We start from the raw sequence: 23,032 nt of genomic DNA, 5'->3' as shown, positions 1-23,032 counted from the left end.
TATGTTCTGTGCGGTATGTGGGCTAATCTCTCACTTTTTCTGCAACGCACAAACATGCAGACACATGGAATCTCAAGTAATTAACCTTTTAATGCTTAATAACATCACAGATTACAGGTATAATTGATATTTGAGACCTGTCTGGACCTCGATGATCCCCCAGACTTGGAAAGAATAGGTTTTCAGCACAGGGACGGTGAGGGACCCATGTGTTATGATCATTTTCACATTGCTCCTTCAGCAGATTGATGAATTGGGGTCCAGGGACATTAAAAGTATTAATTGTACTTTAAATCGGCTTGGCCGTTAAATTGAAATCAAGCATGAGCTGTTGAATTCGTGTACTTTGTTCCCCCCCATGCCTGTGTGGGTCAATGATACATTGATGCACTCTTGCATTCACACTTTATTATTCATTGTATTCTGCTGGGATTCCAAATCGGAGCATCCTCAATTGGGTCCCTGCACGCACGCACGCACGCACGCAGCTTACAGTTTAATAATTAATCAAATAACTATTTATTACAAAGACGTCCTCAACTGTGGTGTAGTTTGATCTCGGACAACTGCCTTGGTGAATATGTTTGGTAATAATAATAATAATGTTGAAAAAGTGTGAATTTTCAGAAGACACCAGAGTAACTGGTGTTAGTCTAACTTTTGTTTTAAACTAGAGAAACATTGTTTATCACCACCACCATGACCTTTTGAAGGTTACTTGGGCGGCTGTGGCTCAGGAGGTAGAGCAAGTCGTCCAATGATCCGTGGGTCGGTGTTTCGAATCCTGGCTCCTCCTGTTCACATGTCGAGTTGTCTTTGGGCAAGACACTGACACTGGTGTGTGAATGTGGGAGAGTGAGGACGCTGGCGTTGACTGTTCGCCGCTGCACATCCCAATATATGAATGTGACCATTGTAAGTGCTTTGAGTAAGCATGTAGTGCCTAGAAAAGCACTATAAAAATGCAATCCATTATTATTACTTCAAATGTTGTTCAAAATACATCTGCAACGTTTCAAATAAGAATATTGAAAACAAATAAATTAATAAATTCCTTTACTCACTTGCAAAATAATAATACTCATTATAATTATTTGTATTTGTATAGTGCCTTATATAGATCGTATATGCTGATCAAGGTGCTTCACAGTACAGAGAAATATATATTTTCTTCTTTTCAAAGTTGTCACCTTTCTTCTTTGGATGTCTGCCATAATAATTAAGAAAATGCTGATCTATAAGCTCACAACACAACACAAATCTTAAAAAAAAAGGGTCCCCTGAAGTGGTTTGGGAACCACTGACTTTGCTAGATTGTCTAAGCATCCCAATGTGGGAGCAAAGCACTGCACTGTCTTCCCTTCCCATATCCGCCTATCAAACCCTGCCCCATTGGGGGTCCAGCATAATGATAATATAATAATAATAATCTGATCTAATCTAATCTAATCTAATCTAATCTAATCTGATCTGATCTGATCTGATCTGATCTGATCTGTACCCTCATCCCCCCACCGGCTCCGCTTCATTCTTCACCTTTTAGCAATGCCTTTAATCCATCCAGTTGAGGAAAATATCCCACATACTGTATACCTTATGTCCCTATGGGTGGGTGGGTGGGTGGAGGCCTGCCTGTCTGGATATAGGTAAAAAAAGAAAAGAAGAATGACAAGAGAAACTAGAAAAAAGTGCTCCTTGGAGTACAGGTCTCCACCAGGTCAGGTTATTGTGGCCTCCTGGTGTCGCTATAATAGGCCAATGTGTGAAAAGGGTGCCCTTTCTTCTTACGCCTTTGATGGAAATGTTCACATTCATGATTTGAGGCATTTTGGTCCAAAAGATTGTTGTGCAAAAATCCACCTGCAGTGGTGGCCAATGTGAAAAGGGTTGCATGAAAAATCCCCCTTACAGCTTGAATGCCGACAATTTACGCCTGTCTTTCAGGCTAGACTGCTATGTTTAAAGTTACCTTTCAACAGCCAGTGGAACCGACCACTGTGTTGCTTCTCATGAAAATCCACTTTAAAACGGTGTAATCGCTTGTTGTAGTGTTGAAAAATGTTCCAAAGTGCCGACCACAACAACAGACCGGATGGGGCAGCCGCGCGCTGCTAGGCAGGTTTCCTATTGTAAATGGGGACTCAATTTCCCTTAAATTGCACGCTGCGTTCATGATTTCAGGCTTTTTGTTCAAAATGAATCCTGCAAACTTTGGAAGACAATGTTAGCCAATTAGGATGAAATATGAAATATCGGACAGATCCGTCTTGATCACATGACTTAGAGAAGATGTGTACCAATTTGCAGGATTTTTGGACAAAATCTGGAGGGAGTAATATAAGAAAGTTAAGTTTGTAAGTTTTACAAAGGTCGGCCTCCTGGTGGCACTATAAAAGGCAGATGTGAAAAATGCAAAGGTTTTTCCATGGCCTCTAGGGAGTGTGGACACAGATCGGTGCAGTTATGGGTAATAATGTGAAAGTCTGCCTCTTGGTGGCGCTATAACAGGCCATTCTGGAAAATCTGGGCCAGAGGTTATAGGCATCCGGGGAGTGTGTGTGTGCAAATTTGGCATCGACCGGGCCAATGGTGCCGGAGATTAGCTGATGGACGGACACACGGACGGAAGGAGTGCAAAACATATACTCTTCCCCCATGAATTCGGCCTGGTGTAGACAAACTGAGGAAAGCATAACACCCAGCTCATTCAACTGATTTGTTTTATTTCATCTTATTAATTTTCATCACAAAGCCCATGGTGGCTCCTTAAAAATTCTCTGCCCTGCTAAACAATAACAATCACTTGAAAAATAATCATCTATCTTTTTTCACACCCACACACACACCTTTGTTTTCCAGGCAGAGATGATTGCATTGACTGTGAGGATGCCCAAGAATCTGGTTCTAGTCTGATAAAAGACTCCATCACTGGAGGGGGAGAGGAAAAGAGCGATGCAGATAATCTGCTTGTCCATCATCTATTGTCCACGCACAGAGCCCAGGAGAGAGAAGCGGAGATTGGATATTGACCCGCGGTTGGCTTTCCCCAAGTCAAGGTATTTTGAAGACTTTGTCAGTTGTCACGGCATGAAATTGGCCCCCCAATACTGTACTGAATCTTCACTTATTCACCTCTGTGTTAGGATTAGTCTGTTCAGCATATATTTCCACATTTGAAACGTGGGGAACATCAGCTGACATTCTGGTAGCAGTTATTTCCTGTGGTCAGGGGGGCTAACGCGGGCAGGATGCTTATTGAGACGTTAGCCTGCCCCGGTCTAGAGTGGCGGATTGAAAGATGCCGGCGAACATCCTGTATACTATTGCTTCACCCATCTGTCCGCCCACATCCGCCCCTTCCTCCTCCCCTCCCCGATAGAACACAGCAGAGAACACTAACGTCATCAAATATGGAGCAAGGCCTCTCTGCACTGTTATTGGTTAGAGAAATACAAGGTTCACTCCCACTCCTATACCACTTTTTCTGTCTTGTTTGCCCAGGCCTTTTTATTTTTTGTTTTCTTTTTAACAAAACGCCTTGCGGTCCCCAAGGCTATTCAGACGTTTTCCTCCAGTGTAATACGTTTCTCTGGATTTACAAGCACCTGATTATGTGGTCCTCATGCTAGGGAGTCAACAAACCTTCTTTCTAATCCTCCGTTCATAGCTCGTTTCACTAGCATCGACTAGTTGTGGCCTGCGATATAATTCAACACCCTTTCAACCCAAGCACATGGCGAATCATCGACATTCCAACATAATCTATTCCTCAACATTCCTCATTCCTGGACCTCTAGGGAATCACTTACTTTGTCAAAATGTCTTTTTCATTTGCGTTCTCGTGAACCCTTTTCGCCCGTACAGACCGACTATGTATGTACCTTCTTTCTCTCCGTTTCACCTGCGTTCTACCCGCCTGGGGTGTCACAGCTCCCATAATCATAGACAGTCTGCGCACAGCGCGACCTGTCCGTGGCGAAAGTCCCTGCAGGGACACAGGCGTCTGTACTTGGGCGAGTGTCCTGCACAGCTGAAGAGGAGGGGATCCCGCTGCAGAGAGCACTCCCTCCGTACCACAGAGAAGGCGGGCAGAATGTGATTGACCTCTGAGTCGACCACGTCACACTGGACCTCCAGCCTGAGGGAGGAACATGGAGACAGAGAGTATGTGTATTATGTTGTTAAATTACAGTAAAGAGTCTCTTATTCCTGTAAGTTGTCCCATATGACCCCAGTTGGTGCTACTATAGCCATGAGGTGGTCTGACCTTGACACCAAAACCTGAGAGTGACTTGAGAACAGGTAGGACAGAAATGTCATCACTTCATGTTGTAGTTGACAATTTACAGAACGAGGTAAAATATGTTTTAGTGGAGGGATTAGGGATTTTCTTAAAAGAACGAGGCAAGTATGAATTTATAGATGGAGGGAGGGAGGGTGTGTGTGTGTGTGTGTGTGTGTGTGTGTGTGTGTGCGTGCGTGTGTGCGTGCGTGAGATAGAGAGAGGTGCCTTGTAAAGTACCACTGATAATGGGAACCACTAGTAGTAGCCTTGCCTTAGGACGATAAACTCAGACTCTGAGACTGCAAGGAGTGAATGGGGCACAGGGGATGTGCGTTCTATATATTTTTCTATCTTTCGACTCGCTCGGCTTAAATTCTACAAATGTATGGGCTGTGTTATGACATTGCTCTATGGGAGAGAGAAAATCTGAGTGTGATGAATACATTACAAGTTCAAGCAGGCATTTGATAGGTTGCCTAAGGCAATGGACTTACCGGCGGAGGGCCTCCTTGTTGTTAATGAAGCGGAAGTGGGCAGGCTCACAGACCAGACGAGCCAACTGGCATGCCTCCACACAGGACTGGCCCTCCCGGGACACAAGCAGCCTGAGGGAGCTGAGAGGAGGCCAGGCAGGAGGAGCTGTCACATTGTGTGCCCAGCCGAGGGCTGTGGAATTGGGCAGTGGAACAAATGATGGCCCCGGAATCTTGTTGCCGCCACCAGGCCCTGATTTAGAGAAGTTGGCCTCATGGAACTGAGGCTCTAGGGTGCAGAAGTCCTGGAACGGAGGGATGTGGTGTAATTTACATGATTATGGTGCAATGTACGATTAATGAGGATGTTTGTTATTCTTTCAATGTGTCAATCAAGAAAGCAGTGTGATTGGTGAAACAAATTCTCGAGCTAAATACAAAAAAGTCTATTTTTTCACTCTTGCATGCTTTTAGTTGATTTTTACATAGTTATTATTATTATTTCTCTTATTATTATTATTATTATTTGAATTGAGTTTTGGTAACCAGAGGGATAATCACAGTTTCTTGACTACTACATAGAAACGGCTGAGGATGTCTCAGAATGTCCATTGAATGAAAGTCACACACGAAACACACAAATGCACCAATCACCCTCCAGACCAGACGACAAAAAATATCACGGTAACATCACACTGCTTGTTAACAGAGATGAATCCCACCACAGGCAGGGCAGACATGACGCAGTTAAGTGAGACGTGGCGGTCTGACACATGAAACAGCTAAGAGCAGACATCAGCGTGGTTCTGACAACATAGTCCGGGGTTTAGAGCCTGAGCCATAACTGCAGCTCAAGAAGGCGAAGGATGGAGGACATGAGAGCCTGTCAGTTTGCACTTTGTTTGACAAGTACCGGTACTTTGAGATTCAAAGTACCGGTACTTGCCCTTCCTCCGTACCTCTATCTCTCGGGGGGGGGGGGGGGGGGGGGGGGTGGTGTGTGTGTGTGTGTGTGTGTGTGTGTGTGTGTGTGTCAATTAGCAAATGTCTATACATTTGCACACTGACGTAAGAACAGGAGCATACCTGATGCTGTATGTAGGCGTGCACACGCTCTAACATCCCCTCACAGGTATACTCGTATGGTAAGTATGGCTCAACCTGCAAAGAATCGCACGCACACATGCACGAGCGCACACACACGTACACGTACACACACACACACACACACACACACACACACACACACACACACACACACACACACACACACACACACACACACACACACGTACACATGTAATCAGAATCATAATTTCCACATTCCATACATGTTAAAGAATTTTTCCTGTCAATTGATTGTTCACACTAATTGCAATAAAATATCTATAGTTCTCATTCATTTCAGCAGATGGATATTTCTATTGTCAGGCTTAATTACAATATGTAACTGCTCAGAAACTCATTAGGGCTATTTGCATGGCATAGATCATCCATTGCTGTAATTCAGCCTTCTATTGGCATAATTACAGTGAATCTGCACTGTTTCTAACTAATACAAATAATACACACAATTCTCATCTATTGACTGACTAGAATAAAAAAGCAAAAAACTAAACAAAACAATGACTCAAATTCAATAATCCAATACTGGAAGTTAAATTATCTTAAATACTGGCTGGAAATGAAATTAAAAAAGGATTCATTTTCATTTTCATTAGTCGTTAGTCTGTGCATAATGAAAATAAATTGATTTGCGATTTTGCGTAAAGTACTTTATCATTGTGATATTTCACTGAGCAGTGCAAACAGTTCTTTGTATGACTAATGACTTATGGAGGGGATCAGTTCAAATGAGCCTAAATCGGCAGAAATGAGAACAAACAGGAAGACAATTTCCCTCGACCAGAATCATTCAATACCAAACACAAACTGCCTTCACAGCTTCAGACGCACCTTTCTAAATGACACGCAACTCAATAGCTCCAATCGACAATGTTAAATCAAAGCCCAGATCAATATGGTCAGCCAGCTAGCTGAAGAAGAACTCATGGAGAGGCAAAAAAAGAAAGCTGGGATTGATGCGAATTGGAAACGTTATACAAACGGACAAATCTGATGAAAATCAAATGACTATAGCCCAGCGGCTTAGTGCGATATATTGATGGAATCGCGCACTTTGCAATAAAATAATTACATTTGGCAGATTTGTATTGCTTGCCCTAAGGAACATTTTTGGCTATAGGGCCATCGCAGATTTGTCCATTTAAAAAAAATGCACACATGCTGTTATTTGACCAATAACTCAGGTTGATTCTGGTGACTAATCATACACATTTTCCAGGACGAGGAATACAACATTGGTTCTATTTAGTGTGTCCAGTGGTAACCATGGCAGCGACCGTGCACCAGCATTGTCGCAAATGGGCAAGCTGAGAACTGGTACAAAGTCAGATTGGTGGGCTGTTGGATGGACCACTTCTTTCACAAGAAAATACATCCAACACCCTCAGTACAATACTTGATGGGCTGCTCTCGTAAACATGCTATGGCCTGGTGCTGTAACACATTATTCGATTACACACAGCAAGTGTTCTCACAAATACATCCTGTCTCAGCTGGAGCATGTCTGCAGAGTGGTTGTCATGTGGGACGAATATTATTTCACTGAAAGACTGAAAGCTGAAACACGCAGCAGAAAGGGAAGGGAAGGGAGTTTGTCATTGTGTAGAGCCACCCAGTGTAGAGCCACCCAGTGCCATTCCAGGATACTGACCGGAGATCCTACATATTGATGACAAGGCTGAGCCTGTTCTCCTTCCTGGCAACCAGTGTGACATCCCTTAGAACCCACCATGCTGAAGCCTGCTGTACACAGCCCTGTGGTGTATCAGGGCTTGCTTGCTCCGTGCACACACAAGGAAGCTGAATAACAGCCAATAAAACACATTGAAGCATCAAACCATTATAAGGCAACGTGCTGCTTTCAAATTCATGAAGGGCATTGTACTGTACCAACAATGGCTACATTATCTAGGACAGAGTTGAGTGCAAGGACAAACAGAAATGATAGCTACGCAGCCTTATATTCCAATGCTGTTTTCTGCAGAAACGTTGCATAAATAATATATACAGTATAGCCTAACTTAAAGGTGTCAACAACAACAAAGTGTCAATTTGGGGGTTTAAGCCGTGTTACCAAAAGTTGTTATGTGTCTTGCAAACACTGCCCTTTACTGATTTCAAAATAACACCCTATACTTCATGTTTCAAGTTGGAAAGAACTGCAAAAAAACTACATTACTAAAAATAAAGAAAATCGCCAAAGTTAAATCAAGCTTCCAGTTATGCCAATTTCAAAACAAGCTAATACTGTACGTGTCCTGCCCCAATGAACCACTAATTATTCTCATTCATTAATTACAAACAAGCAAATAAACCTTTTTTTGTGAACATTTGTGAAAGTTTTCGGCTATATTGATATTCCCAAAACAGGGACGCCCGGTCCCAGGTTAAAATGGTTATGGGACAATAACGGTTTGAAGGTATAGAAGATATAGAAGGCGGCGGGAAAAGGAAGGATAGAGAGAGAACCTACTACTGTAGTAGTATACAGGGTGAATGAACTGAAAGAGAGAGACTGACTGGCGGAAAGAGCGATTCTGGACGGGCCAGCTAGTGACTATGAAGGGCCAGAAAGGAGACAAAGGGAGACAGAAAGGGTAGAAACATGGGCAGTCAAAAATGAGAGGAGAGAAAGATGGAGAGATTTATTGGAACAAGAGGATGCGTCAGCCTGCCAGAGATTGCTTCGTCTTGCTTCACTGAGCACGAACTGCTCCCACAGGTCACGGGCCGAAGGCTAGCCAGCCACACAGGTGTGTGTGTGTGTGTGTGTATGCTTTGCTAGGAAGCCACATGCCAGTGTTTGAGTATGCATGTGTTTATACTGTGCATGTGCACTCACTGTATGTTTCTGCACTGGTATGCATGTGCATGTATAGATTTGTGCATGGTGCGTGCGTGCGTGAGAGAGATGTTGTATTGAGTGAAGGGTGAGGTTTACTGTCAGCTGTCCTCCAGTCAGTGGTCTGACGACAGATATGAGTGCAAAGCCAGCCATCGCTGCTGAACCGTATCATGTCTGACAGGACAGGACATCAGAGTGAAAGAGAGATACATGTGCACGCACACACGCACACACACACACGCACGCACACACACACGCACGCACGCACGCACATTATCGTGCCCAGACGGCCATTTCCTATGCTAACTGCCATGCTCCTCCAATATATGAAGTGGGATGCATTATTCATCACACATACTGTAGATAAGAGCAGATTTGGATATTAAGAACAATCGGTGCATCTAGAGTTGACTTATTTCACGCTCTTCTTTTTTTTTCTTGACAAACTTAATATAAATTCTAAGAAGTTAAGAAGAATGTTGCTGCATGAGGTCCACTGTCATCGCTGACCTTCTGCCCACATAACCAATCATAAATGTCAATGCACTGCAGTGGAGTAAAAGTATACAATATTTGCCTCTGAGTAGAAGTAAAAGTATTGGAAATTGGAAATACTCCAGTAAAGTAAAAGTACCTAAAAATGTTACAGTACTGTAAATGTACTTAGCTACAGTACTTAACACTGCATAGGAGAGAGAGAGTACCTTGGTCCTCATGATTTCTCTGATGGCCGAGTCAAACTCTAGAGAGTTGTTGTAGTCCACGGTCATCACGTGAGGCCTGCCGATGTACTGCTCTGCGTACGGATGCTGGGAAGACACCTAGAGAATGCACCAGGGAGCGTTGGGGTGAGACCGTGAGTGTGTTAAAAAATGCAACAAATGCTGCCCAGGTGGAGAAGAATCGGCTTTCTCTCGTCTGCATTTGTGATACATTTCCAACCGCCACCCACACTTGTTTAAGTTGCATACTGTACATGTACTGCTAAATAAGAGATCTTCTTTACTGATTACATTTACATTTTTGAGTGTGTGTGGAAAAAGCCATTTCATTACCATACTGAATGATGGATGCACAGTGTTAAATTAACTATGCGAGTGTACAAATTAATCAAATGGAAATGTAATCAAATGGATAGTGTGAATACATTGGGGTGGGTGTGTATCAGTGTTGATTTTGACAGCAAATGTTTTACCTTTAGTCTAGTTTTAGTCTTAAGATTTTAGTAGTATTTTGGCGGGTCTTGATCTTGTCGTAATGCCTAATTTTACACTTGGTTGCATGGTGAAAATAGCCGATCTACAAGCTCAAAACGCATCGCAGTGTTGTGAGCTTGTAGATCTGCTATTTTCAGAGTGCAACACCCAAGCGCAACCTAACATAAAATTATCTCTTCTCCACTAGTCCGGAAATTGTCAGTATATTTAGTCATAGTTTTTATTTAGATTTAGTCAGTCAACAAACATTTTTCCTCATAGTTTTAGTGGATAAAATCAACAATGGCCAGATTTATTTGCCATCGTACAATTGTGTCACATGCCGGAAATAGCATATCTACCAACTCACAAGCTTGACAGCTTGTAGATCTACTATATTCCGTGTGCAACTCATACGACAGAGCAATTACATTGTCAATTCCATTCTAAATATTATCTGATGGAGAATAATTTTAATTGTATTATTATAGCCTACAGTATTGAGAACGAATACTAATCTGCAACAACTCAAAACTGCAATAGCCAAAATGACTTCATCAGTAAGCTATCGCCTGCACAGGCTTGCCGGACTAATATAATTGTACCTCTCTTGAAGTGGGCTTGCCTCTGAAGAACTCATGGTTGAGTGAGCTGTGGGGTGGGCGGAACTTGGGCTGCAGGAAGATGCAGCCATTGGCTATTGCTTCCAGAGGGGCGGGGCCTTCATATGGGAAGCCAAAACCAATGAAGAGCTGATAGACAGAAATTGAGGAGACCAGGTTAACCACTTAAACCAAAAATAGCAGATTTACAAGCCAGGTATCTCTGTGTATTACTATTAAGTCCCCCCTGTAACTAGAAGTAGAACTTGTTACAAATTCCAAAACAGTAATAATATTGTTGAGTCAAAACTCAGAAATGGACCACAAATATGGTCAGCATGACATCCCAGACCTCAGAAACTACATCTCCCAGAATGCAGCAGCAAGATGGCAGTCATTCAAACAAACACCAGATGCAAACAGCAAAGACTACTCTTGGGTTCTACCTTCAAAGACGCCAATGGTCGGTGATTGTTTATTACTTTACTTATGTATGCAGAACTGTTTGATGTGGTTCATATCTGGCTAATTGTATTTAGTAGGTTCACACATTAACACTGCAGTATTGCAGTACTGAAGTCTGTGTTCTTCCTGCGTTCCCTCTGCATAGGCACTCCTGGTTGTTGTTATGCTCTGTTTGCTCCCACCCCCACCCCAGCACCACCGGTGTGCTCTGCTATTAGTTCTGTTCCCCATGGGGGGGTTGATAATGTGTATCTACTATCTATCTCCCTGGCTGTCAAATTGTGCTGAGCAGGGAGAGAAAATGTAGCTGTATCTAGTACACTTGTTCATTCTTTCTATCATAAAATATTGGTTCAATCTATTTGTGAGTTACTCGCCCAACACTGGTTTGGTGCCTTACCTTGGCCTTGCGCAGCAGCTGTTGCAGCTCGTGCTGTGGCAACAGGCCGTGGTTCTTAACAAAGGCCGGCACCTCCGGAGGCCTCTGGGTCTCATAGTACACGGTGCCGTGGACCTCCATGTATCTGTGCAGGATCTGCAGGAAACCCTCTTTGCCCTGCTGGCAGAGGGAGGAAGAGAGGGAGAGACGAGCGGTTGAGACAAGACTGTCAAACAGACAGAAAGGAGCACTGTGCACTCTCAGCAAATAATATCATAACTGTTGTTCCACACACGCGCGCACACGCTCATGGATAACTATAGCATACGCTGTATAATGGTTTATGAGCACACCCATAATGTACAAATCCTCTTAGCAGAGATGCTAAGCTATACAGCTTCTGTGTCACAGTAGTTCTGCTAATGGAGAGTCATACTGTTACAGCCATGGCCCCTGGGCTGACAAACACCTGTCTCCTACTCTCTCATTGTCCTACTGTAAGAGCTCCTTTACTATCTTAAGAGGTTGGACTGTGATTACTCATTTCCCGCCTAGCACTGGCCTCTGGCAGAGGACGCTGTGTCATTATCTAACACGTAATACAGTATATATCCCGTGAATCGATGGGGATTTCTTTCTTTCTTAGCATACTGTACATGTACATACATTTTAATCAAGTATAGGTGCGTATACATTTAAAGATAACTTACAGGAAATCATGGTTGTTGTGGGGTTTATAAGTGAATTGCTCCAAATGAGAAAAACAAACAGAGGTAGTTGACAGTTGCATGCGTGCGTGTGTGCGCGCGCGCGTGTGTGTGTGTGTGTGTGTGTGTTGTAAGGGCACGCTTGTGTCAAAGTCAACAACAGTGACTGATAAAAACAGCACATTACCATTTAACAACAAAACACAGTGGTGTGAATGGAGCATATTATAACCGCCAAGCCATAATATTGACGGGCTAGTTGTGCTAAGCAGCTTACTGTAGCAGCTGTGCTGCTGTGTGGCCCCGGGCAGCTGTAACGATCAATAGCGTCCCCTGTGAGGATTTTCCCAGCCAATTAGGAGATTAGCTGAAGCGCTAAGTGCAGCAGACCATCTGAATTAGCAGTAAGAGAAACACAGTCTTTGGAGAGTGGCAGAGTTCATAACCTGGATTTGGGCCTGGGCATATACGAGATCATCTGTGCGCTCACGCGTGTGTGTTAGGGTTGATCCCAACAAATGTAATATTCCAAGACTTTGTTCGATGGCTTTAATATTAATAATTTAATATTTGTATTGAGCATAATTGAGCATAGATACGTGAAGCATTGGCGTCAGGGCTCTGTCCCTATTAATTCCCTGTAACATTAACATTTTAGTTAAGTTATAAGCCAAATAGAATTACAGGGAATGAATTAAGACCCCATGCAGGGGGATCTAGAAACAGAGCCTATACAGGTGGATGCTGGGGAGGCGGTGGGATTTGCAAAAACTTCATGTGCAGCAGGTTAGCAGAGCAAGTGAGGCAGGGAGGAAGCAGCAGTGACGACGCACGTCCGCACAGCAGGAGGGAATCCAGGAATGAGCAGGTGGGCATAAAAGTTCAAATAGCCGCTCTGATCAGGTAAAGAGTAGGCTAGCTCACAAGCTGTCTGCCTAAACTAGCTATGCAGGCTGCACATCATACAGTATATACAAATATCTGTAAGCCCACAATGCATTGCAGCATGTTGAGAGCTTGTAGATCTGCTACCCTTCAAAGCCATGTGCTTGATCTCCACGATTCAGTACATTTTATTTGTAAAGCACAAACAAACAACAACATGAGACCCTACTATAGGGATGAAAAATATGAGAAAAATATATATTTTTTTAAACTACGTACAATTATGGCATAAAAAGTAGCCCAAGGGTTGGAGTAATGCCTGATTTAGTACATAATTGCAATTGGAAATAGCTGATCCACAACTGCTACTTCTCACAGCACAGCTATTTTCGGTTTTAGTGTTGCCAAAAAAGTATAAAAGTACATTCATAAAGTCTGTGTCCCAAAATGTCTTCTCAAGTATAGTAATGCAGACGTGCTTGCGTGCGTGCGTGCGTGTGTGTATGGAAGGGGCCATGTGTCAATTGTGTGTGTGCGTGCGTGTATATGTGTATGTGCCTGTGTGTGTGTTTTTACCTCTCCTTACTGACAGTATTTTCATGTGGAGCTCAGGGCAATGCCCTCCATAACCTCACTAAGCTTGCGTTGGATTAGCAATGCTAATGCGGTTTTCCCATCCACAAATGTATTTTCTCACAAGACCTTGAAATGTCAAATTTGACTCTTCAGCCAGTACTTTTACTGATTTAAAAAAAACCTTGAACATCTCAGTGGAACGAACGTTTGGAGGTTGTGGAGAAAGAAAATAAGGAAAACCCATTGGGACACAAATGGTATACACTATACAGTATACACATTATTGGCATGAATATGACCCCATATGCATCCCACATTTTAGTTTAGTACTGTATTACTGTGGTTTAATAACAATTAATGCAATACACAGCTTGAATTACAAAATAAAAGTGTGTGCGTGTATGATTTTGTGTAGTATATGTCTGCGTGCTATGTGCTTCACACACACGCACACACACATGGACTTACATTGGGCACTTGTGCATTCATTCACACTCCTTTGATACACATTAAAGCCTCTCATGGCTATATTTAATATCATCTTATTGTGCATTGGGCCAGATTTGGCGACTTTTTGAATGACAAAAAAAAGATGTGCGATATGACCACAATATCACGAAATGTCTCATTTTAAAGCTCCAAGTCTATAGTTTACACCGAAAACATAATTATGATTCTAGCTTGTTCCATCGTTTACTTATAAGCATTTTAGTACACCTTGGTTTCACTTTTCACTGAAACCAAGGTCTACTAAAATGCTTATAAGTAAACGATGGAACGTGCTAGAATCATAATTCTTTAAAATGAGACATTTCGTGACATTGTGGTCATATCTCACATTTTTCGATTGCCATTCAAAAAGTCGCCAAAGCTGGCCAATGCTGGCCAAAGCCCCATTTCTTAATTCGTCATTTTAATGCAAAAAGAAAGATCCGTGGTCTAAATAATATGGATAAATGACACTTGGCGTTTGTAGTGTAATACCCAGAATTGCCACCAGATGGCGGGAACGCACCATTATGCTGATTTTGACAAAAGAGTCAAATCTGGCGAAATCACTTCCTGGTCAACGGACGTAAACATCCGGTGGTAGTTTCACCCTGAGCAGATAGCTTGGCTGTCCGGATTGCTAAGCTAACATTAGCTTTTTCATAACTTAGTGAAATTAAGCTAAAAAACGGCCAGGAACATCCCAAAATGTCACATTTTCTGCCGCGATTCACATAGAGACGGCGCGCGTGCACGATCGCGCGGATTTAGGCTGGTTTTTGGTAGATTACATAAAAAATAAAGTCTAAAAGTTCCATTATTTTGTTATAATAAGACGTACTGACAGGGCAGTACGTCTATTACGCCAATTACGTCTCTGGCCACGAGGGATTTATTGATTTAATACGCAGATTACGTCTTTGGCCACTAGGGGGTTAACTGATTAAAAAAAAGAAACAGTAACTTTTGCATCTAGGTGGAACAGGCCGGGTGTAGAGATGAGATGAGATGATAAGATGATGAACAAGAGGAATATGGTGGTATGAATCAATACAGAGATAAGATGGATGAAGGATTGGAACAGGGAGACTCTTACCTGAAGCTGAGGGCAATCCAGCCACGTCCAACGAAACCCCACATGCAAAGACAGAAAGATTGGTAGGAAAATAAGCAAAACATAGTTTTAGAGACTTACAGTAGACAGACAGACAGACAGATGGTGTAGACTCTACAGTGCACCATCTCTACACTGTAGAGACAGATAGTGTTAATCTTTAGAGTTTAAATAAAAATGTGTTTGATTAGATTTTCACATGCTTTGCTATCCCTGTGTAAAAACAAGATGTACGTTTATGTCGTTAATGAAGGGTCACTTGCACAGCTGCGGGAAGATGTTGAGTAGGCTGTATTGTGCGTTGTTCTACTGTACCACTAAGTCCCCGCTTACATGAACCCTATAGCCTATTATGACAGAACAGGTTACACTATAGTATAGTGTAACCTGTTCTGTCATAATAGGCAAACATTGTATACTGTACTGTCTGTACATAGTCAAATATTCCGTGAAAACAGCCAGTCTAAAAATTCACAAAGCATTGTGTTGATTGTCTATTTTTGGCAGAGATTTGGGTAAGATGGAATACGCAAAATGCATGTCATCCAACCTAGGGCTGTTAACATTCCTCAGAAATGTAATTTGAATGTTGGTCTTAAAAATTGGCCCGGATATTGAATATATTCAATTGAGTTTAGAGTTTTTAATAAGGCGCCCTGGGTCGAGTTCGGATCAGGGGTCATCAATATATGTCCGTAGCTATATCCGTACACGTACAAATGTGTCTGCAGCTGAGACCTGTCGTTGTCCGTGGCAATTTCTAGATTTTGTTCTTACATAACATTATAATGTTCTCATGTTGATTGGGTGGGTCAGGTTGCTATAGTACGTGTCTTATTGTTGTGTTAGTTAGTTTCTTATAGCTTGCTACAGTATGTGAATGCGCAGGGGGATTCATGTGTTTTATGGCTTTCATTTATACGCCCATATATTGTCAATGGGAATTTAATTTCCCTTTGTTTTGATTCAGTACAGCAGAAAATGTCCCCTAGTGTATTTCTTTCTGCATATTTCAGGCACATACATAAATGTGTGTGACATTTGACATTTGTGCTTATGTGCCTGCATACAAATGCGCATGTATGTTGGTGTCAATGTGCAGGCTCACAGAGTGTGTGTGTGTGTGTGTGCACACAAAATGATGCATGCAGGGGCCATGTGTCGATTGCATTTGCGTGTGTGTGTGTGTGTGTGTCTGTCTGTCTGTCTGTCTGTCTGTGTGTGTGTGTGTGTGTGTGTGTGTGTGTGTGTGTGTGTGTGTGTGTGTGTTACCACCCGTACCTTCCACATGCTAGCTTCCTTGCCGTACACCACTGCCATAGTGTTGACCTTGTTCTGTTGAATGTTCCTCTTCTCCGTCTCATTCAGCTCCTCTGACACGAAGCCCATAAACGAGTTGTCTGGTGTGTGAGCTGTGCGTGCGTGCAACAAAATAGCATTTGTTACAAAGTTATCTTTGTTCATTTTCATTGCCAAATTCAGTGAGAGAGATTAGCTGTCACTGTCTTCTTCTGCAATAGCAATAATAGCATTGTTGTATAGTAGTGACTCCAGCTGTATAATTGGCTAGGAGATTTTGATTGTTTTGCAATATTATTAAATGTAGAAATGAGCCAGCGCACGTAGCAGTTTAGTCTGAGGCATGTCTGAAGCAAATGGAAACTAACATTGAGGGTTGTAATGAACAAATGCTGTTGCTATTAGTGAAAAAGCGTTGTCCTTGTCTTGCCTCCCAGTGAAAACTCATTTTGAAGTTGAACCAAGTCTAACAAAAAACTTTTACAATTACTAAATTACTTTTAGTTGCCACTTGCCAGAAAGACTGGCTTACGAAACATGGTCATGTACTGTCTAGCATTCAGGTTCCAGACTTACGAAACATGGTCATGTACTGTCTAGCATTCAGGTTCCAGACTTACGAAACATGGTCATGTACTGTCTAGCATTCAGGTTCCAGTAGCCCCAGTTGGTCCTGTAGCCGTGCAGGGTAGCATACTCCTCATGGTTGTATGCCGGCTCCGTTCCAAATGTGTCAATCACCCGGATATGACACCTAAGCAGACAGGTGGAATATTCAAGATTCAGTGATATTTCCTTCACTGTAACATTCGTTGCCAGTGAACATACAACAATACAACATACAACAATTAAAACATTGACTGGTGACAGAACACTACAGATGAAAACGTAATGTACTAAAAATGAGAACTACATTTAAACAACACCTGGTAGACATGGATGCAAAAAGAGACCTGCGGATGGAGTTCTTTGTCACCCGCAACTGCAACCGCAAATGCATTATCCGCCCGCTATCCAACCGCATTAATTATATCATCCTATTTATATTAACCGCACCATCCGCCAACCGCGGTTAAATCCGCCACCCGCAGGTCTCTACTGGCTTGGGACACCACAATGGAAATATATGAGGGCATAACTCATAACCCAACGTACCCGTTATCCAACCGCATTAATTATATCATCCTATTTATATTAAACGCACCATCCGCCAACCACGGTTATCCACAGCAACCGCGGCTAAATCTGCCATCCGCAGGTCTCTATTACATCATATTTAAAGGAGTAAAAATAATTAACCATTTTCTATCAATTACAATGACTCTTTCAGTTTTTCTGTTTTTGTCATTCAGTGCTGTCCCTTGACATTGACTACAATAGAAACAGGAGCCCAAATTACTTTTTTTGAACAATGGAGAAACATCATTTAATAGAAACCAAAAATAACCCACACATGACATTCACATCAGTGGCACTAGTGGAAAGGACACAGTAAACTGTGTGCGTGCGTGTGTGCATGCATATGTGCGTGCGTGCCACTGCTGTGAGTATGTTACAGTAAACCAGGCAACTCGATGAGCTCAGGAGGATTAACAAAAACTAAATAATAGACTTCAGAGTCCAGTGAGCCAGAGCCTCTCTGCTGGCAAATAACAGTACATGCATCTATGTGTGTTTGCATCTTAGTTTGTCAGAGAGAGAGAGAGAGAGAGAGAGAGACTGCGAGACTGCCGGGAGTTACGCACATTTCATTACCATGATGGCATACCTCTTGAGGGCCACTTCATTGCTTTCTGAATGCATCATGAGCCTTGTGCAATTGCATATCCTCGTCAGCAAAAAACTCCTATGCAATCATGGCTCCTATACAATCATGAGTGCAATGTTCATCAAAACATTTGATAAACAAGGCTGGTGGTAAGGATACCAGCTCTTCAGATACAGTTTCCGTGACAAACTTTGTGAATCAAAGTTATGAATTGACATATCTGATATATCTTACAAGGGAACTTGCGTCCTAGTGTCCCCCATTTTGGCTTAAACTCAATCAATCTGTAACGGCATGGAACTGTAAGTTGTACCAGTGCAAGGAAGGGACCAAAAGTTTCCCCAAACTTGGATAGCGACACTCTGTTCACTTCTGACACAGATGAGTGACCTTATAGCAAAAGGCTGATGCACACCTCAAAAGGCTAGTGACATGTTTGATTGATTTATTAACAGTTTGCAGAATTACAGTACATTTCAAGTATAACTCAATATAAAAACTGTTAACTGTGAGTGGACGACACCATAAAACATTACACTTGCTTACAATAGGGCCCACCATTTTCAATTCATCAAAGGTGCGTAGGGCAATAGAGCATTAAAAAGGGTATCTTTGAAAAACAAAGAAATGGTCACGCACAGCGCACGCTGTCAGACACTTGCCACAAGAGCAAAAATAAATTGGCAAGTGTCTGATAGTGTGTGGGACCTCTTCTTTGTTTTTCAAATATACCTTTTTTTTAATATATGAACCTTATACCCTAAAAGATCTCCCGTGTTTCTGCATTCTTAATTTTTGTTTGCTCTGAACTCAGGATTTGAGAATTTCCTGTTCTTTTACTTAATTTACTTCAAATCCTCTGTTCCTTCCTTTGGCTCCAAAACACCAGGCACTTTTCCTACACGCTAGATAACAGGTCTCGAAGGGAGTGGGGTGGGCAGTGAAAGATTGTAAGCAGAGGGGATAAGACGTGAAAGTGCTGAGCTGAATATCTATCAGGACATCAGAGTGTGGCTCTAATCTGGGTTAAATAGCTGCAAAGCCGGGCTCACTGGTCCCCTTGGGAGGGAGATGCCAGAGTCGTGTGTTATCACCTGTGGTGGAAAAAGTACTCACATTTCTTACTTAAGTAAAAGTAGCTGACTTAAAATCTGTTTTATTGTTGTTTAAATAGCTTACTTTTATTGTGTTACTATGCTACTGGTAAAATGAATATGACATGTTCTACTGATCCAAAATGGTCCCACTATGCTGAACTGACTTACAGTATGTTATAATGTCTGAGCTTACTATCCAACCAACCTGAACAACACCAACTTAATGTGTGTATAGCAACATCGCTCCTGGCTACACTTGTGTCTTAGAAATGTGGCATTTCTTTTCGGTATTTTGTGTGGTATATAGTATACGTCTATTATTCGAGATATCTTCCCTCGTCCACCTCTATCGGCGCAGTACATTCAGCATGCAGAACCAATCAATAGACCAGTCCTATCAGATGGGCTGGTGTGATTTAAGGCTATATCCCCTATCGGCTTTCAGCATCTTTATCAGTCCAACACATAATGTACGTGTACAAAAACACATAACAGCACGCACGCACGCAGGCACAGGACAACCTATAGCGTTCCTCAGGCATAATAAATGAACGTGGACGTCCTGGGTAACATAAAGCAAAAGTAATTAAAGCAAGCTAAAGTTACCCAGAGCTCTGGACTTGATTAATGATGCCTTTCAGCTAATAGGGCTCAACCAGTCAGGTCTGGCCTGATGAAGCAGACAGAAAGTGCGTGTACGTGTGCGTATGGGTATGAGTGTGAGTGTGTTTGTGTGTGTGTGTGTGTGTGTGTGTGTGTCTGTGTGTGTGTGTGGTGGGAACCCACGGCACTGACCTTCTATACCTCTGGGGATTTTTGCATAAGGAGTTGTTGTGTTGAGATGAATGGGTGAAGCAGTTGTGTGGCAATATGCTTGGTTGTTGGGAGGAAAATATCATTAGGGGGAAAGATAAAACGTAATGGAGTTTGCTTGCCGTATGGTGGATCAATGCAAATCAATGGCGTGTGTAACATATTATATATTGGGTTGTAAATTTTACTGAATCCTTATTGGCGTGTAGCTGTAGCACCTTAATGGGTTTACGTTCGAGTTCCTGTGGTATATACACGGAGTGTTGTAGATATCTTTGTAGATTTGTAAATGTGTGTGTGTGAGAGAGAGAGAGAGAGAGAGAGAGAGAGGGTACCAGTTGGTATGTACGTTAAATTGCTCTCTCCCTAAGCTTTTTAATTTCAAGGACACCCATTTTGATGCATTAAGATCCCCAATCTACACTGTACATTCAGTGTAAAATAGAATAGAATAGAAACCCAGTAATGTCCAGTTGTGGACAAAGTACTTGAGTCAATCTATTCCATGGTCAAATATGACTCAACTCAGTGTTAGTTTTACTCAGAGAGTGTACAAAGGGAATCAAATGGACAACTCTCCTACCCGGATCAATTCCGTGAAGAGAAGGCAGGCTCAACTCAAAGAGGAGTCTTGAGGAATTGTCTCTTATAATACTGGGTGCAGAGATTAATTTGCTTCCTTCCTAACACAATCATTTACTATAGCTGGGGGACCCCCGGATTCCCCTCAAGGACACCTGGGGGTCCCCAGACGTCACGTTGAGAACCAGTGCTTAATCTCACCCGTAACATGTTTCTCTCTGTCATAATTAGATTTTAAATATACATGTGTGGTAGTATGATATGGTTGAATGCATGAGATGTCTTTAAGGGGGAAAACGGATGTGACGTCAGTGCATGTTGACGCGGGCAGCGGATACGAGGGAAGTTTGTGTACACACTACGACTGGATGTTACGTGAGATTTATTGTGCTGTTGCAAATAAAATACTACAGAGCTTATAGCGTTGTGAAGAGCCTTTATGGAATAACTTGACATGGTGTCAGATCTGGGCAACGTATAAGCGAGTTTTTTTTTGAAGAGAGAAAAAAAAAAAAAAAAAAGACGAAAGCGTTTGTGCAGTGAATGGCAGACGAGGAAATGGCGCAACCTACACCTACAGCTACGTTCACCATACAGCCTCCGGAGCCTTTCGATTTTACCAAACCACAAGAATGGGAGCGTTGGATCCGCAGATTTGACCGTTTTCGACTTGCAAGCAACCTGAACGTGACGTCGGACGAACACCAGGTGAACACTTTAGTGTATTGCATGGGCGATGAGGCGGAAGATGTGCTGAGAGGGCTAACGCTAACGGCAGACGAGAAGAAAGACTACACGTCTGTTAGGGGGAGCTTTGATGCATTTTTTGTGCCTAAAAAGAATGTAATCTACGAAAGAGCCAAGTTTAATCTACGTGTGCAACAGCCGGGAGAAACTGTGGATTCTTTCATCACCGCGCTGCATGGGTTGTCTGAACATTGCAACTATGGGCAGCTACACCACGAGCTGATCCGGGACAGGATAGTGGTTGGCCTGAGAAATGTCTCGCTGTCGGAAAAGCTACAACTAGACCCTAACCTAACCCTTCAAACTGCTATTGCAAAGGCGAGGCAAGCGGAAGAAGTTAGAAGACAGCAGTCTGACTTAAGAGGTGAAGACACCAGTGCTAACAGGGGTGCTAACGTTGATGCTGTCCATGCCAAGAGCTACAGGAAGCCTACTTTCCCCTCGAAGCCTCAGACACAGCCTCAGACACAGACGCAGGGCAGGTATAGACCAAATGCAGGGTCACAGCCTAACTCAAAAGCCTGTTACAGATGTGGTAGAATGCCCTCACATGGAATGATGGACTGCCCTGCTAAAGATGTTATGTGCCATAACTGTGGAAAAAGGGGACATTACGGAAAAGTGTGCAGAAGCGGTGCAAGATCTCTGAATGCCGTCACTACTGAGGAGGAGGAAGAAGACAGCTTTTTCTTGGGAGCTGTGGACGCTGGAGAAGACCCGTGGACTGTGCAGCTACAAGTGAGACAGAAAAATGTGTGCTTTAAAATAGACACTGGTGCGGATGTCACTGCCCTGCCAGCCGAGGTGTACTATGACATAATAGGGGGGCAGGATGTGAAGCACCTGGCAAAGTCAACACGCCCATTGTTTGGGCCAGGTGGCAATGTACTCTCCGTCCTGGGTGTAGCCAGAGAAACGCTGCGCAGTGGTGACCAGGAAGCCACAGAGGACATCTATGTTGTGCGGGACCTACATGCTGCGCTGTTGGGGAGGCCTGCCATTGAACAGCTTCAGCTTGTGCACAGAGTTCACAATATCACCTTGGACACAGTGAAGCAACAGTATCCGAAGCTGTGTTGTGGCTTAGGTCTTGTTCAGAGGCCTTACGCAATTAAACTGAAGCCGGGAGCTGTGCCCTTCTCTCTCCACACACCACGCAGAGTCCCTCTGCCGCTCATGGGGACGGTGAAGGAGGAGATCGATCGCATGGAGGAGATGGGCGTAATCACCAAGATTGAGGAGCCGACTGATTGGTGTGCCGGAATGGTAGTGGTGCCAAAGAGGTCAGGTGCAGTTCGCATCTGTGTGGACTTTACTAAGATGAACGAAGCAGTCTGCAGAGAAAAATTTATCCTACCTTCTGTCGAACACACTCTGGGCATGCTGGCTGGTGCTACAGTATTCAGCAAGTTGGATGCTAATATGGGCTTTTGGCAGATACCTTTGACAAAAGACTCTGCTAAATACACCACCTTCATCACGCCCTTTGGGCGCTACTATTTTAATCGCTTACCTTTTGGCATAGCGTCGGCCCCTGAGCATTTCCAACGGATGATGGTGACCGAGGTGACCTGTGGGCTAGCAG

At 43.0% G+C, this 23,032-nt stretch overlaps 1 protein-coding gene across 1 annotated transcript in view; it reads right to left on the bottom strand.

Moving 5' to 3' along the window:
- Positions 1-3,547: 3,547 nt before the first annotated feature.
- LOC310858714 (alpha-1,6-mannosylglycoprotein 6-beta-N-acetylglucosaminyltransferase B-like) overlaps positions 3,548-23,032 on the bottom strand; it is a gene marked incomplete at its 5' end in the record, with an annotated part of 152,539 nt that continues 133,054 nt past the window's right edge. Inside the window, 8 exon segments of the mRNA XM_083764959.1 lie at positions 3,548-4,138; positions 4,780-5,063; positions 5,845-5,919; positions 9,433-9,549; positions 10,530-10,676; positions 11,392-11,550; positions 16,423-16,553; positions 17,061-17,194. Coding sequence (XP_083621085.1) covers positions 3,940-4,138; positions 4,780-5,063; positions 5,845-5,919; positions 9,433-9,549; positions 10,530-10,676; positions 11,392-11,550; positions 16,423-16,553; positions 17,061-17,194 — 1,246 coding nt within the window. The 3' untranslated portion in view covers positions 3,548-3,939.

The sequence above is a fragment of the Protomyctophum parallelum genome (assembly GCF_964188405.1).
Source record: "Protomyctophum parallelum genome assembly, chromosome: 5".
In the NCBI taxonomy this organism is placed as follows: domain Eukaryota; kingdom Metazoa; phylum Chordata; class Actinopteri; order Myctophiformes; family Myctophidae; genus Protomyctophum; species Protomyctophum parallelum.
The sequence above is the reverse complement of the archived record's forward strand: the minus strand, read 5'-3'. Positions and strand labels throughout refer to the sequence as shown.